This window comes from Nycticebus coucang, chromosome 19 (genome assembly GCF_027406575.1).
Source record: "Nycticebus coucang isolate mNycCou1 chromosome 19, mNycCou1.pri, whole genome shotgun sequence".
In the NCBI taxonomy this organism is placed as follows: domain Eukaryota; kingdom Metazoa; phylum Chordata; class Mammalia; order Primates; family Lorisidae; genus Nycticebus; species Nycticebus coucang.
The window spans coordinates 62,816,138-62,836,897 of NC_069798.1; the positions used below are offsets into that span (position 1 = coordinate 62,816,138).

The 20,760-nt window shown below is 37.1% G+C and overlaps 1 protein-coding gene across 1 annotated transcript; it reads left to right on the forward strand.

Annotated features, from left to right (window-relative positions):
• Positions 1–3,613: 3,613 nt before the first annotated feature.
• Positions 3,614–5,103, forward strand: LOC128571815 (aldehyde dehydrogenase, cytosolic 2-like). The gene is given in 1 exon segment (XM_053571581.1): positions 3,614–5,103. A coding segment is annotated over 1 exon segment (1,194 nt). The 5' UTR covers positions 3,614–3,669; the 3' UTR covers positions 4,864–5,103.
• The last annotated feature ends 15,657 nt before the right edge of the window (positions 5,104–20,760 follow it).

Consider the following 20,760-nt stretch of genomic DNA (forward strand, 5'->3'; position numbering starts at 1 on the left):
GTGGGTTTGCTGTAGATGGCCTCTATCAGTTTAAGAAATGTTTGGGAGTTTACCTAACAAAGGATGTGAAAGATCTATGTAAAGAGAACTATTAAACTTTAAGAAAAGAAATAGCTGAAGATGTTAACAAATGGAAAAACAAACCATGATCATGGCTGGGAATAATCAACATTATTAAAAGGTCTATACTACCCAAAGCAATATATAATTTTAATGCAATTCCTATTAAAGCTCCATTGTCATATTTTAAAGATCTCGAAAAAACATTACTTTGTTTTATATGGAATCAGAAAAAAAAACTCAAATAGGCAAGACATTACTCAGAAATAAAAACAAAGCAGGAAGAATCATGCTACCAGACCTGAGACTATACTATAAATCAATAATGATCAAAACAGCATGGTACTGGCACAAAAACAGAGAGGTAGATGTCTGGAACAGAATAGAAAACCAAGATTTGAATCCTGCTACTTACCATTATCTAATCTTTGACAAGCCAATTAAAAACATTCAGTGGGGAAAAGATTCCCTATTTAACAAATGATGCTGGGTGAACTGGCTGGCAACCTGTAGAAGACTGAAACTGGACCCATACCTTTCACCATTAACTAGGATAGACTCTCACTGGATAAAAGATTTAAACTTAAGACATGAAACTATAAAAATACTAGAAGAAAATGCAGGGAAAACTCTTAAAGGATTTGGCCTGGGTGAATATTTTATGAGGAGGACTCCCAAGCAATTGGAGCAGTATCAAAAATACACTACTGGCACCTAATCAAACTAAAAAGCTTCTGCACAGACAAGAACATAGTAAGTATAGCATGCTGACAGTCCTCAGAATGGGAGAAAATATTTGCAGGTTATACCTCTGACAAAGGCTTAATAGCCAGAATCCACAGAGAACTCAAACGTATAAGCAAGAAAAGAACAAGTGATCCCATTTCAGGGTGGGCAAAAGACTTGAAGAGAAAATTCTCTAAAAAAGACAGACACACGGCCTATAGACACATGAAAACATGCTCATCACCCTTAATCATCAGAGAAATGCAAATCAAAACTATTCTGAGATATCACCTAACTCCAGTAAGATCAGCCCACATAACAAAATCCCCAAACCAGAGATATTGACATGGATGTGGAGAAAAGGGCACACTTCTACACTGCTGGTGGGAATGCACACGAATTTGTTCCTTTTGGAAGAATGTTTGGAGAATACTTAGAGATCTAAAAATAGACCTGCCACTTGATCCTATAATTCCATTACTAGGTATATACCCAGAAGACCAAAAATCACAATATAACAAAGACATTTGTACCAGAATGTTTATTGCAGCCCAATTCATAATTGCTAAGTCATGGAAGAAGCCCAAGTGCCCATTGACTCACGACTGGATTAATAAATTGTTGTATATGTACACCATGGAATATTATGCAACCATCTTATGAAAGATGGAGACTTTATCTCTTTCATGTTTACATGGATGGAGCTGGAACATATTCTTCTTAGCAAAGTATCTCAAGAATGGAAGAAAAATTATCTAATGTACTCTGCCCTACTATGAAGCTAATTCATAGCTTTCATATGAAGGCTATAACCCAACTATAGCACAAGAATATGGGGAAAGGGCCAAGGGAGAGGAGGAGTTGGGATGGAGGGAGGGTAATGGGTGGGGTCATACGTATGGTGCATCTTAGAATGGGTACAGGCGAAACTTACTAAATGCAGAATACAAATGTCTACATACAATAACTAAGAAAATGCCATGAAGGGTATATTAAACAGTTTGATGAAAATATTTCAGATTGTATATGAAACCAGCACATTTTACCCCTTGATTGCCCTAAGGTACACAGCTATGATTTAAAATAAATAAATAAATAAATAAATAAATAAATAAATAAATAAATAAATAAAAATAAAAGCAGCACAAAGAAGAAGATTATGCCGAATTCCATGATATCACAATTCAGTTAAATATAGATGGAGCACTTACAACACATGTGTGGAAGAAGCATCTAATGGCCTGACATCTACTAGGCACTACCTGGCTGTTGTTATTAATTGATGACTTAGAAGGTGCTATTTATTAATATTACAATTTATGTATTAAAAAGCAGGTGGAATTATACACCGCACTATTTCAAGTGGACCACAGCAGACTGTCATTGCATTTCTTTTGTGGTTGTTTCTCTCCCCTTCTTTACCCAGGAGAGAGCTGAGCAGCTGCTCCAAGGTATAGATAAAGATCAGAGATAATCTGGACTGACCAGATAAGCCTGCTGTAGAAATAGAATTAATCTGTTTTCACACTGTCTAGAATTCATGTGCAATTTCCAGTAGCATAATCTCAAGAGTACTATACTGGAATTAGTATACGTAAGAAATGTGGGTATTGGAGATATTACTCACAAAAGTTAAAGTCCTATCATCATATTTGTACCCTGATTTGGTACTTTTTTAATACCATTTATAATCAATAAAGAAAGATTCTGAAATCAGTAGACCAACATAAACATGGAAAATGGTTTCAGGCTAAAGGAGATTACTCTGAGGACCCTGCTGAAATACATAACAAAATATTAAATAAATACATATATTTCCCTGTAGAATTAGAATTTTGATATTCTTCTTATAATATTCTCAAGTAAATAAAATTGAAAACATAAGAAAAAAGTGAATTACAATAATAACTATTCTCTTATGATCAGTCACCTTGTCATGCTTTTATGATTTTATTCTCAAAACATTTCAATTAAGCAGGTACTAAAATAATTATTTATACGTAAAATATCTCTTAAACAGTCTCATTCTTTTTATGGATATACAATTCAGAAGTGTCATAACTTTGTTCTAAATTTGAATTGTCTGATTTTAAAACAAGTGACTGTAAATACATGTAAGGAGTTGGCAAACCTTTTCTAAAAGGGCCACATAATACATTTCTTAAGTTTTACAGACCATATGGTTGATGTCAGAACTACTGTGCAATAGTATCATGAAAACAGACATGCACAATATGCAAATGAATCCACTTATTGACACAGTAACCTAACTGCAAAAAGGAATTATGATTGGGAGTGGGGGCTGAGTAACGTGTATTTGATGAGGCCTGCGATTTCCCAGCCCAGCTCTGCTGAAGCATTATTCTTCATCTGGTTCCAATTCATACCTGTAGGCAACAAAATGATCTTATATTATCTCTACCTAGTGAAATGAAAAAATATTACGGAGAATCAAGATATGTAGATAAGCAAAGATAGTAATTTGATTAAAAAATAGACTTTAGAATTTTAAATAAACAGAACCAAATTGCCTGTCACCTGTGTTTCAGGAGCTGAACCAGAAATGTCATCCCCAGGCCTGCCAGACTTACCTGTTCCACTCGCCCACGTGGAGATTCAGTATATTAAGATATTCCTAAACAAGGAATGGCATGATTCAGTGAGTGGCAAGAAATTTCCTGTCCTTAATCCTGCAACGGAGGGAGGAAATAATCTGCCGTGTAGAAGGGGGAGGTGAGGAGGATGTTGACGAAGCAGGGAAGGCCTCGAGGCAGGCTTTCCAGATGGGCTGTCCATTGGCGTACTATGGACGCCTGGGAGAGGGGGTGACTGCTGTACAAATTGGCCGATTTAATCGAAAGAGATCGTCTGCTGCGGCCGGCAATGGGGGCACTAAATGGTGGGAAACTACTTTCCAGGGTGTATCTCATGGATGTAGAAGTCTGCGTGAAAGCTTTACGCTACTGCGCAGGCTGGGCGGACAAGATCCAGGGCCGGACGATACCAGCGGATGGAAACGTTTTCACTTACACAAGGCATGAACCTATTGGTGTATGTGGCCAAATCAATCCTTGGGATTTCTCATTGATCACGCTTATTATGAAGAGAGCACCTGCCCTGAGCTGTGAAAACACTGTGATTGTCAAACCCGCAGAGCAAACTCCTCTCAGGGCTCTTCAGGTGGAATCCTTGATAAAAGAGGCAGGGTTTCCTCCTGAGTAGTGAAAATGGTGCCTGGTTACTTACAGGCCGACTGCAGGAGCAGCCATGTCCTCTCACATGGACATAGACAAAGTGGCCTTCACAGGATCAACAGAGGTTGGCAAATTGATCAAACGAGCTGCTGGGGGAAGCAATCTGAAGAGGGTGACCCTGGAGCTTGGGGGAAAGAGCCTTTGCATTGTGTTTGCTGATGCCGACCTGGACAATGCCATTGAATTTGCACACAGAGGAGTGTTCTTCCACCAGGGCCAATGTTCTGTGGCTGCATCCAGGCTGTTTGTGGAAGAATCAATTTATGATGAGTTTGTGAAAAAGAATGTGGAGCTGGCAAAGAAGTACATTCTTGGAAATCCTCTGACTCCAGGAGTGAGTCAAGGCCCTCAGATTGACAAGGAACAATATGATAAAATACTTGATCTCATTGAGAGTGGGAAGAAAGAAGGGGCCAAACTGGAATGTGGTGGAGGCCCCTGGGGGAGTAAAGGCTACTTTATCCAGCCCATGGTTTTCTCTAATGTTACAGATGAGATATGCATCACCAAAGAGGAGATATTTGGACTAGTGCATCAAATCATGAAGTTTAAATCTTTAGATGATGTGATCAAGAGAGCAAACAATACTCACTATGGGCTTGTGGCAGGAGTCTTTACCAACGACCTTGATAAAGCCATAACAGTCTCCTCTGCTCTGCAAGCGGGGGCAGTGTGGGTGAATTGCTATATGATGATTTCTTCCCAGTGCCCCTTTGGTGGATACAAGATCTCTGGAAATGGACGAGAAATGAGAGAATATGGTCTCTATGAATATACCGAGGTCAAGACAGTCACAATGAAAATCTCTCAGAAGAACTCATAAGGAAGCCACAAGAGTAGATGGAAATTCTTCAAAAGTATCTCTTACAGTCCCTTGATATAGTGGCTTTTCAGTACAAAATTGTTCTTTTCTTAATTTCTTTAAAAGCAAGTTAATCGTATTAGTGTTAATCCTATCCACAGAAAACATGACATGAAGCTTCTTCTGAATTGTTTGCTTTCTAATATGTGACCCCAAGTCCTATCCTAAAAAAGAAAGAGGGATTTAGATGCAAGATCTCGAGCTGTGCAACAGTCATGTTCTTTTCTTTGTTGTAGCTCCTTGTCCAGGTGTAATCCCACCTGCAGTTGTTTGTATTAAGCTTCATATTCAGCTTACAGCTAAGTATTTCAGGCATTACTTCATTTGACAAGCAGACACTGTATTCTAGGAAACACTTCAAGACCTTCCAGGGACTTCCTAACTATGGGGAACACAGCAGCTTACGCTGCAGTTAACATGGATGTTAAGGACTTCAGGTAGTCATTAAGGGAGAGAAGCTAAATGACAGCTGGTCACTTCTGTGAGGTGACTATCCTCGACAAATAGCTGCGGTGCATCTTACAAGGGTACATGTGAAACTTAGTAAATGTAGAATGTAAATGTCTTAACACAATAACTAAGAAAATGCCAGGAAGGCTATGTTAACCAGTGTGATGAAAATGTGTCAAACTGTTTATAAAACCAATGTAGGGTGCCCCATGATCACATTGATGTACACAGCTATGATTTAATATTAATAAAAAAATGCACATAAAAAAAGAATTTTAAATAAACAGACAAACTCACAAACCTAAATTCGAATGTTAGCTCTGTAATATTTTGCATGTTACTTAAATTCCCAGAGACTCAAATTTCCTGTAAATTGTGCCTATCTTGGTGGATAATAGCAACTACTAAATAATTTGGTAAAAGTCAGGCATTCAATAAATATGTAGTCTAACTTATTGGTAAAATATTTTAACAATAAATTTGTTTTTTTCCCTTTAAATATGCATCCTAATTATCAACATATATTAGACAGCAATTTTTCGTTTTAGGTTTTCCATATTTCAGCATATTGATTTTTATTTGATATAAAATTCTGAAAAGTGCATTTCATTTGTTACCTAGCAGGGATCTTATAAGTTAATGCCTTTAATAAACAGTGGAATTATATAGAAGCTATTATTAATATTCAAACCAAAAAAATAGAAATCAAATCATAGGCTACCTTCATTTGAATGTTCTTATCCTATAATAAATATAATAATTTACAACAGTATAATGTCTTCTAAAATGCAACATGAATATATTTTTAGCTATTTGGAAAATTCTAGACATATGAAGGAAAAAATCCATATAGGGCATAACTAAAGTTAACATTAATTTATCACAAATTTCATTTCAAAAATGTTATAAATGCATATGTAGGTGTATAGATATATATGTGGTGAAGTGTGTGTGTGTGTGTGTGTGTAAAAGGTATGAATATGTTCATTATTGCCATGTTGTCAAGGACATACATACAGGTCATTCTTTTAAATATTTCATGTATTTGTAATACAAATTTCTTCCAGGTATATTCCTTTTCTTTTAACATTAATGCGGTTAATCCAGTCTTGAGACATCTCTATAATATGCACATTAAAGAGATAAAAGACAACAGATGAAATTTTCTTTCAATGATCAAAACAGCACAATGATCAAACCCAGAGATGATTTTGGAAGGCTTTTAAATCTAAGTGACAAAATAGCATCACTATATAATAAAGCTTCTCACTCTGGGTGTCCTGAAAAGAACATGTATGTCTGTCGTGGAAGTGAAAAGGCACAGCTTTTCTCCAACTTTGGAAATGTTTTGACTCAGTTGGGAAGGAGATTAATGACTATGAAATCAGCACGTGCAGGAGGAGACAGCTGGGAACTGACGCAGCTGATTAACCAGCAGGAACTAAAGAAGGGAATATTGTTGAACTAGGATTTCACGCCTTTACAGCCATCAAAACTAAAAACGAATAAAACTCCACACCCATACACTAATGATGGAGTAAGAGGTACACGTGAACATCATTTACGGGCCAATCTCAGTACATACTAAACACATATTTAAGACCGTGTGTTACTGTGCTATGTAGGTTTTGGTGTCTCCATGTGGTGGTTGTCTATTTCTCCTTTCAATTGTAGGGTTTTTGGTTTTTTTTTCCATTATATTCATGCTTTGCTATATAGGTCCATACATATTTGGAATTGTCATGACTTCTTCAGATATTGACCCCGTAATCCTCATGAAATGTCCTTCATATCCCTGAAGATCCTTCTCGTCCTGAAGTTTTCTTATCTGAAACTAATATTGCTCCCCGTTAGTGTTAGCCTGGTGTCTCATTTTCCATCCCTTTATTTTGAGCCTCTCTGCGATTTCGTGTTTGAACTGTATTCCTTGTAGATAATGTATAATTTAGTTTGTTTTTTATCCACTTTGACAATGCTAGTCTTTTACATGGTCCATTTAGACCATCCACATTTAAAATCATTACTGATATATCTGGGTAAAGATCGGCTAGTTTCACCGGTTTTCTATTTCTTTCATTTGTTTTTGTTTCTTTCTCCTCTACTTCCTTTCTGCCTCCGCTGCCTTTAATGGAGCATTTTACATAGTTCCATCGTCTTTTCACTTCGGTTATAAATTATATTTCTTTAAGAAACAGTAGATGCTGGATTTACAACATAGTTCAACTAATCTAAGTCCATCTCCAAATAAAAACATGCTGCTCCACACACGGGACAGGTAACACTGAGAATTCTTAGTTCTCTCTTTTGTCCCCTGGGCCATTGTTGTCATTCACATCACTTACCCACATGCCACCATCACCCAATATTGCTCTAAGTATTGTGATAAAAGAGCAGTTATCCATTCTGAGAGCTGGGCTGCTGGTTGATCAACTGGTCACATTGAGATGTTGAGACAAAGTAAAAATAGAAGTGAACCGTTTATCCACTTATTGCCACAGCATAAGCAGGAGGCTGAACAGGAAAGGGACCTACTCTGTCAACATTCCACTTTTTCCCAGGGAATTGCACTGGGTGTGCATCAGACACACCAACACAGATTAAAGAGATTGTTCCAGTGTGAAGGCAGCTCTAAGCACAAGGGTCCACCTATCTTAGGGACCTGAGTCTCAGGCTGCTTACACCCACAGAGGCTGTAATGTGCTGATGATGTCCTGCATGGAGGACCTTGGAAAAGGTCAGCTTCCCCCTGGAGGCTGCCAGGTAAGGCCTGTGGTTGGGCTTGAACCATCACATATAGGATTTTGGCATGCAGCCAATTCCTACTATTCGTTTTGAATCAGGTAGGAATAAGAAAAATAAAAGACCTCATTTTGCTTTCATTCATTTCTTCTGTTGAAAGTTCTAGATTCAAACCTCTGTGAAGTTCTTCTGTTTTTCATGTACATGGGTGTTTGTTTCTAAGCTACAACGTTGCCTTCAGCCAGAACAAGTATATTTAATTTTTGAACACATCCTAGAAGGCAGGTCTTCTGATAATGCATTTCTTATTTTCATTTGCCTGAGAAAGTATTTATTTTGCCTTTACTGGAAGGATAACAGTGCTGAATGTAGAATTTTAAATTGATATTTTTTCTTCCTTCAATACTTTGTATAAATACAGTGGAACCTCTGTACGTTGATCACCCGTGGGACTGTAATGAACTGATCAATATACACGGGTGCTCAACAGTGGTAACTAGGTCTGAATGTACTGCACTCACACGTGCTGCATGTCCAGTCCACGAAAATCAGGTCAGCTTAAGGAAGCGTGGGGAGGTGATCAACTGTAATGAACTGATCAACATACCCAGCTGGTCAACAGTGGTAACTAGGCCTGAATGTACTGCGCTCACACGTACATGTGCTGCATGTCCAGTCCATGAAAATCAGGTCAGCTTAAGGAAGCGTGGGGAGGTGATCAACTGTGGAGGTTCTACTGTACTTAAAAGATGAGTAATAAAGAGAAAGTAAACAAGTAGAAATAATTTCCTATAGCATGATGTTTTCATATTTTGATCCCACAGAAAAAAACCCATCTTCTCTACTTCATTTTTAAACCTGTTTATTAAATTATATAAAACAAAAAGAAATGTGCACAAATCTTAAGTGAACACCTTGATGAAATATTATGAATACAATACAGTCAGTCCAGGTCAAAAAATAAAGAATTATCAGAAATCCAAATATTCACTGAAATGCTTAGACATGTAAATATTTTCTAGCAAGCAATATATTGGTAATGAAATATGTTCTTGTATTATGTGTCTGTCTATGTCTATGTATATATTTATATGTATATTTATTACTACATTACCCCATGAGAAAGTTTTCTTGACTTATTTCTATAATACTCTAGAATCTTAATAATACATAGAGATTGTATTATGTATGTGCAGATATACCTTTCTTGAGGAGAAAATTCCATGTTCTACTTTCCATAATGAAAGCAATCTTTGTTTTTAGCATTTAAATTATTGAGTAAATTAAATATTTTTTTCATAGAAAAGTATTACAAGCATGCTTAAAAATAGATGTGGTTGCTAAACTTAGGGAGTAAGGTATGTTAGAAGGTGACTACAGAGCTGGAATTACAGTAGACTACATTTTGACTTCAAGTGGTTGAAAGTGAAGACAACTTAGATTACTCTATCATGAAGCCGTATCTGCTACTATAACAAGTGTTAGTGACCAGAGGACTGAATTACAACTTTGAATCCATGACCACAGCAAAATAAAATGAAGGGGTTAAAATGACAAATCATTAAAGTGTTGCTGATGGCCTAGAGAAAATATATGTGTTTTCAAAGTAGCAGGTATTTTTGTTCATCTTCTTCATAACGAAATACTAATAAATAATTTTCTTCTTTTCTAACTTTTAACATCTCGTCTTAATAACTGGAGTTTTACAGGTAGTTACTGTTGATGTTTCCCAGGGCGACATTCTGATTTCTTCCTGTACAAAACTCTCTTTGATGTTCATGACCATTTGGGCTCTTCAATAGGATCTACAATAGGCTCTTCAGTTTTCATAGAAATCTTATGGGAAATTCTAACTAGATATCACTCAATTTATCGATCAGTTTCCCAAGAATTGGTAGCTTTATTATATTAAGTTATCCTTAGTATGGTTAATCTCTCTACTAGTTCAGAGTTTTATATTTTTAATGTATTAACCAGCAAATGTAATGAGATTTCTTCTTTATCCTGTTCGAATATAAGATATATTCTTTCCTCATTTTATTTGGGATCATGAATACAAGCAATCTTCTTAAATTAGGAAGTAGATTGAAGGTAGAGTCAAATTTATCACCACAAGACATGTGAGAGGGCTCATCAAGAAAAAATAAAAGACAGAAAATCAATATCTTGCCATTTTCTCCATGGCAATATTACAGATATTGCAAATCATGAGACACATAACTTGGGCTTCTTATTTTCTTATTAACATATAATTTTCTACTATAGTGAGAGGTTTTTATATTGGACATGTTTATCGATGTCATAGTTTAGCTCAGCATTAAATAAAACCTTTGTAAAAAGTTGGTAAGTGCCATAACATCTCATTATGTTTAATAAAATAAATGGAATCAGATGTGTAATGTTGCATATTCATAATCAATACTTCTATCGCCTTAAAAATTTTTCAAAATTTGAATTTCCAGAATGCTATATGTGTTTGAAGAATCTGGAAAATCTCCTGTCTACAAATCTAATTCCAAAGAATAAAAATTGAGAATAGTAGTCACTGCATTGTGCTCCTAAAGACTGATTATCTCCTGGTAGAAGACCTTTTCTGGGTGTCTTTTTATTCTTTTAACACATAAAAAGTATTTTCAAAATGGCAAGCAATTTATTTTTGAATAAAAGCAACATGTTTGAAAGTTAATTATCTGACCTAATCAGTCTTGAGGGATGAAAATTGACAACAGCCATTGTTTCATTTTTCAGTTATAACCAATAAAAACACAGGCAATTTATGTTCATGTGATCTTGTGACCTACTTACAGTTTTGTGCCCCACGGTTTATATTCATGTCTCAATCAAATAATTTGTCATGACTTATTCACATATTTTCTCCGTATAAAAAAATAAAAAATGTGAAGTCTTCAGATATGCTCATTCTTAATGTCGCCAATCTTGCAGAAGTCTTAAATGTAAAGGACCTTGAGTAAAAATATCTGAGGTCTCTATTCACTTCTACCATCAGCTATTATAGGTTATTTTACCGCCAATAGATAATTTATAACAAAGAAATTAGATATTTTTTAGGGGCTTACCTTTGGCTACAGGGAACTCATAATGATACTTGGAAAATCCTCCATTTAAAATCAGAGCTCTAATCGTTGAAAGTACACAGATTTCATTACATTTGCTCAGATATTAATATGTTCAATTTCATGATGCTGTTCTCCCTCCTGATTGTGCAATTAATGTCTGTTGGATCATTTTCACCCTTAAATATCATTACATTTTGGAAGTTAACACAGAGTGATGCAGGCATGATCTTTTAAAACTTCCTCTGAGCAACACCTTGTCTTACTATATATATGCTTTTGATTACATACACATGATCAAAATAGCATCATCAAGGTATGTGAGAATTTATATTTGAAAACAGTAAACATTTGGAGTAGAAAGACCCCTTTTAAAAAGTGATTAGATGTTTATAGTCATTTGCTGCATGCTCAGAGCACATTAACGAGGCACATTTATCACTTTTATTCCCCTAGCACTGGAAATAGACTAAAAATATACCTCGAATTTTTTAGTAAGTGCAATCATCTGGTCACATAGGTTTGCATAACTTTAACCTTGTGCTTTATATTTGATTGTTTGGGGTTCCTAGTTTCTTGAAAAAAAAATATAATCACGTAAGTTAAAAACAGTGATAACGTGAGTAGTAAAACACACTTACTGAACTTTTATGAGCTGTGTTTATGTTCATCCCCCAAAGCAAAATAAACATATTTATCGGAAATCACGTAAGAGAGTCAATATTGATTTTATATCATTCTTGGAGTTGTGTTAAAGAAGTAAATGCTACTGTCATTTTCTTATCATTGTTTAATCTTTGGTTATCTGTTTGCTAACATTGATTCTCCCTATAAAAGATAGACATTGGGAAACTGAGGCAGAGATGTCACTCTGTACATTGTAGGAGGTTGGGGTCTATTCATGGCTGCGTATGCGATCTACATTTAAAGAAGTGTACTGTGCGTGTATAACTGACCTACATGTTTCTTTTCCAAGGGTGAGCTTTGAAGTGCTAGATGGGACCTCAGCCAATTGCCTGGAATGATCTATAATGCCAGTACCGGTGACATCTTTTAAAATGACCGAGAACAACATTTAACTGCAATCTTCCACGGTTTTGTTGACTGACAGCAGGAGAAAAAATTGCTGTTTAAGGAGACCTGTTGACTTTTATAGCTCAGATTTCATGTCTGTCTCAGCAGTTGCTCCATCTTTATATCTTAAAAAAGACTAACTCCGTAGGACAAATAGAAGAACAGAGGACTTCACAGCTTCCTAACTTTGAGAACACACTGATGCCCATAGGAGATCATAAGTGAGCAGTGTACTTTTGTGGCTAAATGAAATACAGAATTTATAGCGTTCCTACATATAAAATATTTTTATTAATATAACGTTTTTTACGTATTCTTTAATCAGTAGTCAAGAAAATGCGTATGTTACTGATTAGTATCATATCAGCAAAGAGAGGCAAGTCATTTAATCATCTGACTAGGTTGAGGGTACTTTCTTCTTGCAAATGTAAATTACATGTTAAATCGGGTATTTGCACTAGCAATCTCTATTTCAAGCATCACATGTCACATACTTAGAATCAGAGGGGGAAATGACCAGGTTAGTGACCACAATCAAAATTCTTTCTCTTGTCTCAGTTAATAAAAATGTTAAAGGACCTCATACCTGTGTCAAGATGTTGACTGAAACTCTTTGGGAGAAGAGTTGAGCTTCCTGCAGCAAGGCGCCCAACCCTCTGCTGTGACCTTGTCTGTCCGACAGCTTCCTTTCATTTGACACCAATCACATGCCTGGCATTGGGATAGGCAGTCCACATTTATTTTCTTCTGCAAAGATATATTATTTTCATATATATTTAAATATTTACTCTAGAGGAGGATAGTTACCAGGTGTCAGCTAGAAGGGAGGGGAGATGCTGTGGTGACCTTGGCCAAAGGATACGTATTTACAGTTAGGAAAAGTAAGTTCAGGAGCTCTATTTCACACCATGGAGGATAGTTAATAATACATTGTATTCTTGAAATAATGCTAAGAGAGTAAAGTTTAAGGGTTTTCACCACAAAAATAATAACCTTAGAAGGTAATGTAGTATATGCTAAATCTCGCCATCTAGCTAGATCTGACCATTCTACTAGGTGATACACACACACGTGTATGTGTGTGTATATATATGTTTGTATATGTGTGTGTATATATATGTTTGTATATGTGTGTGTATATACATATATATATATATATATCAAAACTTCACACTGTGCCTGGTAAATAGGTACAATTTATCTGCCAATTAAAAATAATGTGCTCCAAATCCATAGGGTGAACAAGAGACAAAGCTAGGATTCCAACTCACGCTTGACCAATTCTTTTTCTAGTATATTTTATTTTTTCTTTGGACTTTAATTATTTAAGCCTAACATGAACCATATATCAAACAGTATTAAAGAGGACTTAACTTTTATTTAAGTATTTTCTTTCAATTCTTCCATCAAATCCCAAATCCAGAAGCGTTTATCAAAAAGCCCCTTTAAGCTTAAAATAATTTCGCTCCCATGTTGATTATTTGAAGAATCCTTCAGGGGTCATTTCTACCCTTCTCTCCACTTGTCCACATTAATCAATACAGGAATATGTCATTAAAATAACATTCATTAATTAGACATAATACATTATTTTATGAATGAATAAAACTGAAATTTGTTTGGTTAATTGAAGGTTAAATTATATGTTCAAAGGAGTTACTTGTAATACACAGAATGGAATATAGATTTCTTAAATATAGATCCTACATATTTTCATTAAATAAGTAGAAAAATAAATTATTTATAAAAATAAAAATTCTTAATGTTATAACATTAAGTTATAATGTTATAACTTTAATCACATTTTAACTCATGTGTGTATATTATCTTGTGGAAAAGTCTAAAATTGCATTAAAATTATCCTTTTTTGAGCTACATAATACATTTTCTACGATACATCACTGGTTATTTTAGAGAATTTTAGAATTAGAAGACTATTACTATTTTTGGTAGACTGGATCGTAGGGCCAAGCCAAGGAGGAGGACACGGGCTGCTCAGAGTCCAGCAGGGAGGTGGGGAAGGTCCTCAGTCATGAGGGTTCAGAGCAGTGGGCAGTGATCTGGTGACCAAGTGTGAGCTGGACACAGCTCTGCTCCAGGTGGGTCAAACAGGGAAACCTGTGCAATGTGAGGACATCAGATCAGCCACTTAATGTTTCTAATGCCCAGGGCAATCCTATGAACCACCCCAATATCCTAGCGTAACGTGGGAGGCAGGTGCTGCAAAATCAAAAGAAAACAGAGAAGATGTTCAGGCATCCAAAAGGGGAGGGTGAAAGGACAAACTGCACAGCACAGGAGCTCAGGGGTGAAGGTTTACAATAAATTGCCCTCAAACAGTAAACACTCAGAATAGACAAAAACATTTGCTACAGACTCCCACTCAAACAATGTTTAGGAAGCAACTTCTATGTTTGGAGATGCTCCAGCCAACGAGGGTTACGACTGTGAACACCAGTGGGAATCTGCTCAGAGAAGATGAGGGATTATCCCAATTGTCTGTGTGTGTGTGTCTGTGTGTGTAATCAACATACAAGCATATTTTCTGAGTCAGCACACAGATGGTGCTATAGGAATGCTACTTGAATATGTAAACAGAAAACCAAACAACTCCTACAGCAGGCCCAGCCTTAGATACTCACAGCACTGGTAATTTACAGGGCACTCACATCTGCAAGGTCTGTTCCTGCCCTTGTGTGTCATCACCAAAACTTCTTGACTTAGAGTAGTGGGGACATTCATCCTACCACCATTTAATATCAATATAAATGTATATCAGTGGCTAATTATATAGTGAATGATTTTCTAAAAGGCAAACCTTATTTAGTGGTGGATACAGGGACTGCTGGGACTTCCCTTTTCACATCTCTGCATCCAGACAAAGGCAGAGATCTCCTCGCTGGTGATCCAAGGTAGGAAGGGAGGAAGTCGAGGAGCGTGAACAGCAGTCTTTCTCTTAGGATCCCATTGGTGGCTGGAGGTGCTAATGTAATTGTTACATATTTCTGAGAATAAGTAAAGCTGGATCAATGAAGCATCCAAACATGGGCAAAACGATACTCATCACAGAAATGAAGACTTCACGGCAGGTGATCTGGAAAAAGGTGACAGAAGAGAAATGTCATCTGACACTTCCTACTTGACACACATTCATAGATCAGCAAGCAGCAAAATCAGAGCAAATAGTGACAGACTGAAAAGTGAACCTAAACGTTGTACAAGATCTTGGAAAATAACTTATTTTCTGAATCCTCGAAGCTTTTTGATACAACTTACATCATGGCAGGAGAATATTCTTGTAAGCCATTACTTGCCTTTTATCATTATTAGATTATAAGATTTTTAAGATGAGAAACACAATAATAAGTTTTGAAAGGCTGTTACAGTGCCTGAAAGAATCCTCTATGTATATTAGTTGTTCAATAAATATTAATTGAATTGCATTTTATTGTGCTTTTAATGCACGTAAAAAAGTATAAAGTTTTTATTATTTTTCTCCTTTTATTTGCATTTTACATTGGCAAAAAACATTAGGCAGACTCAAAACATCTTTAATAAAGTGATTTTAATATGCTTCTCTAACCCTGGAGGATCTTGTAATAAAGAGATCAAAGCAAAGAAGTATTCAGAAAAGAGATGTCCCAGTTCATCGTCCAGTGCCTGAACCCTTACCGGAAACCTGACTGCTATGTGGGAAGAATGACCACAGCTGAAGACTTCAAACCCTCGAAAGCTGACTCACGGTGTTATGAACAAGGAGCTGAAGTGCTGTAAGAATCCTGAGGACCTGGAGTGCAATGAGAATGTGAAACACGAAACCGAGGAGTACGTTACGAAGTACGTACAGAAGCTTGGGGCTGGTCACAAACCCAAAGAAGACACTGAATTAGAGTGAATTACGGGGCCAGGATGGGAGGACAGGTGATCAGGGAGGGTAAACTCTGGAGAAAAGAAATCCTGTGGGCCTCTCTGCCCCACTCCCTTGTCAGGGTTGTGCTACTGATGATATGTCACCCTGGGAAATTCAAACCTGCAGGTATCAATTGAAAGCTACAAAAATGAGTCCCCCCATCTACAAGTGATCCCTAGTTGTGAACTGCTGGTTAGAATCCATCAGCAGCAAGGGATTAGGAAAGATCCCCAGCAGACCTGACCTCACTTTCAAACCTGGGTCTCCTCCTTGGTGGTGCTGTCAGCACACAGACCCATGCGCATCCCCACCCAGAACCCCTTACCTTGATGATCTGTATTATATTTTAATGTATATGTGAATATATTGAAAATAATTTGTTTTTTTCTGGTTTTTGTTTGGTTTTTATTTTGCTTTTAGCCTCTATGTGCTAGGATCACAGGAAGACTTTGTAAGGATGGTTTAAAGTCTCCTGCAAGGTTTAATTTGTTATCGTGTAAATATTCCAAAGCAGGCTGCCTTGTGGTTTTTGGCCAGCCTTGTGCTATGTTGATAAGATTGACTTACTGCTTAAATTCACTTTACTTTATCCAATCTTTACTGAACTTTTTATGTAAAAAATAAAATCAATTAAAGAAAAAAAAAAGAGATCAAAGTGTTGAAGTTTTATGCAGCACCCTCAGGGGGGGCGACGTGTGACCCTGGTGAGCAATTGAGACAACATTTTATTTCATTACACTGGGAACTGGATGCCAATTACACCAGTTAGGACATTTTCTTAGCATAATCCATTTCTGAAAAAAAGTCAAATACACAGGGGGGAAGTATTTAAAATAACCTTTAGAATAAAAAAGAAAGGAAGATAAAATATATAACTGGAAACCTGTACTGAGTTCAGATACTTAATATCGTGTATCTATTAGTGTTACAGCATTATGGAGTTCTCCCTTGGTGTTGTACTTGCTGTAGAAAATACAAAAATATGTATTTTTATATATTCTCCACACCGTATTTGGAATCTTGAAAGCTACAGTAATTTCCTTATTCAGTTCCCATCAGAGGAAACAGTGCTATTTTGCCATTCTTAAAATATTTTTTCATTGTGAAAAATGACAATTGTGATAGTTTTGCTATTACATATTACATTTATAAAATACGTCCCAGTTATAGGAGATCACTTTACAGAAACCATGAAAATCAGAATACTCTCAAATCTACAGTATGGAATAACCAGACATGTCAGTTGAAAACCAAGATAGAACCATCGCATAAACATCATATATATGTCCCCAGTTTGCTAAAGGGAAGCTGTGGTTCTACTCTTCTTTGCCTTTCACATCAGTTGTTGGTACCATCAACGAGCCAATGTGGTACCAGCTCTCTGGGATACAGGGATATTTTTCCCATAACTAAGATAAAGAAACAAAAAACAGTCTCTGAAGTCTCCCCGCCCCCCACAGGTCTGTATGTCATTTAGAACATTGTTAGAGGTTAAGACAATTTATTTTACTTCCACTTATTTAATACTAGGTTTTACTTGTGGAGACGTTCAGACAACCAGAGAAAGCCTTTCTGTTCATTTTGTTTGTTTCTTAACCTTTTATTTTATGCAGTAGAAAAATATGATACCGCAGACAAGAGTTGAGTCTTTTACTGATATTTGGTTTCCAAAATGCAGTATTTTAAAGGAGATTGAGAAACATAAAATATTTGAAAACAGCAGTTTGGTTTCACTTCCCAGAGTAGGGGGAAACATGGGAATGCCCTGATACTATTGTGAGAAGACAACAGAGGCTGGAGAGGGAGTTCGATCATAGAGCAATGGTCCACGTTGGAGCTCTGATCCTGAATTCTTTTCATCCTTAACTCCAATCTCCTTTTAGGGATGTAACAAAATCAGTGACAGGGGGGTAGATTCTGATGGCATCTAGCAAGACACTGGGGCGAAAAGGCTGCATTAGTCCAAACAGGGAGTGCTATCTATCTTACAAAGTGGCCTGTCCTTTTGCTCAGACACAAAGAAACAAATGATTCAGATTCCCCCAGCTTGCTATTGAAGGGATAAAGCAAGCGGCGAGAAGAAAGATCCCAATTTCCAACCCTGACTTATCATTTTGTGCTTGATTCTGTGCATCACTTACCATGACCAAGTTTTCCAAACTACAGTGGACACTTGAATAAAAATATAGAACCATGTCCCTACCATGCTTTAGAACCACACTTTTCTTCTGGAACAAAAATGCAGCCACAGAGGCGGCGCCTGTGGCTCAGTGAGTAGGGCTTTGGTCCCATATACTGAGGGTGGTGGGTTCCAACAAGACTCTGGCCAAACTGCAACATCAACAACAAAAATAGCCGGGAGTTGTGGTGGGCACCTGTAGTCCCAGCTACTCGGGAGGCTGAGGCAAGAGAATCTCCTAAGCCCAAGATCTGGAAGTTGCTGTGAGCTGTGATGCCACAGCACTCTACTGAGAAGTGAGACTTGTCTCCAAAATTAAAAAAAAAAAAAAATTCAGCCACAGGAAAAGTTTATAGGATCATCAGATGATAAAGAACATATATTTAGATTCTGCCTCTGATCTTGAAAAAGAAAATAATTAACATTATATAGAAGAGAACAGAATAAAGATATAGGCCTTGCATTCTTAAACTGAGGACACAGTGGTATATGCAAGGCCCTGTACTGGGCACTAGGGATACACGAGTGAAACACGACAGAACAGAAAATACCATGGAGTTTACAACCTGCTGTGGGAGACAAATATTCAGTCATGAAACCTTTAACACCTATGAAAATTAGAGTTGAGTGTGTTGTTATAGAATATAACAGGAGGATTACCTTGTGGGTTTGTTGGTGTTATATTTGAAAGCAGAGAAATCCTATCTGGAGTTTTTGCATTTTAGTGAGAGAGGAAGAATTAATACAAATTATTTAGATAACTATGGGGAAGAGTGTGGTAACAAGAGGAAACACACACATATGCATGAATGTCAGAAATGAGAAAGTTATAGCTCATCAGGCATTGAACGAAGGTCGTTACAGAAGAAGACTGGTGAGGCTAGATTGGGGAAAGAGACACAGGGGTAGGCAGGGCTCAGACCCATGTGGGATTTGTTTTAATAACCCGGAGAGCAATGGGCTGCCATTAAAATATTTTCAACAGGGAGAGACAGCACCAGTTACGTTTGTGAAGAAGACCACTGTGGTTAATGTGTGGTCTAAAAGGAGGAAGACAGGGGACCAGTGGAAACTCATGGTTGACTAAATAAGTGAGATCTGTCCTGAGTTAGAACTATGGAAATGGAAATGAAAAATGGAGAAGACCGTAGATTTTGCCATTTGCGGAGAAGGAAGAAGACAATGGATCTGATATGTAGAATTTTTAGGTAGATAATTAGAAATCTAGCTCTCCTAGGGAAAAAGAACAAAGTAGGTGCTCTGCCTTGGAGCAACAACCCCATCTGGGAAGAAGGACACGGACAGGCCCCACCTAATCTGGTCCCAAACAGCTCAGGCAACATAGGATTTGGGAAGTAATTCAAGGCTAATTACTATGTTGTTAACTGTTCTTCAAAATGGTTCCATGATAACGTCTGAACCAACCCCGAGGGGGGGCCCTTCCAGACAGTATGTGACAGAACCCCCGTCCATCACCAGAGCCTTTTCCGTTGTCATCACAAAGGAGGCCCATGCGTTGTCAATGGCAAATGTATCTTGCTTTGTCATCACATGTTTTGCTCTTCCTCTGAAAATCTGTCTTTCTCTTCCTCAATAAACTTTTCTTTCATGTTTTGATGGGTCTGGTCATTCTTCCGCCAGGGCACACCATAATTGAGAAGGTAGACAACTGCCTGAACCCCAACAGAATCAACAGAATGAGGAGATTGACTGGGCAAAGCAGACAAGCAAGAGGTTTCAAGGATCACACCTGAGTTTCTGGCTTACACATTTGCAACATATTCATTCTATGCATTGAGATGAGCACTGGTGTTTCCCAAGCCTTGGTGTGCACGTACTACCTGGGGAATCTAACTCAGAGATGTGGGGCACACCCAACATGCCTTTCTCACAGCACCTGGATGTTCCTGGTGACACTGGTCCCCTGGTCACACTTTAAGCAGAGACAATGTAAAAAGGTGCAGATGAGGTTGGGTAATGCCGGGATCAACAGCTAAAAATTAGGTTAGAATGTGCCAAGATAGAGGTACTGCAGGTCGTTTAAGTGGAAATGATCATAAGACAATCGGTTTACTTTATATTGTTAATTCATTAGTGTGCCTAGAAACAATTCATAATAATAATGATGAGGACATGCTGATTGATGATTAAATTCTTGTAGATGGGATCTAGTTCCACCATCAAGCTTGAGAATGAATTCGTTGTGTTAATTGTTTTGCCCATACATGTCATTATTTTGTGTACAGCCCAAATTAGTACGTGTTCCACCAGACATGTCGCTACCTTATTAATACCATTATAAGGAAAGAAGGAGAAAAACATTCAGCTACTTTACAGTAAATATAAAATATCAAAACAGAAGTTTATAATGTTGAGAAAACATTGTTGGATTTCATCCATCTCAATTTAAACATTGTTTTGCTGTTAAAATA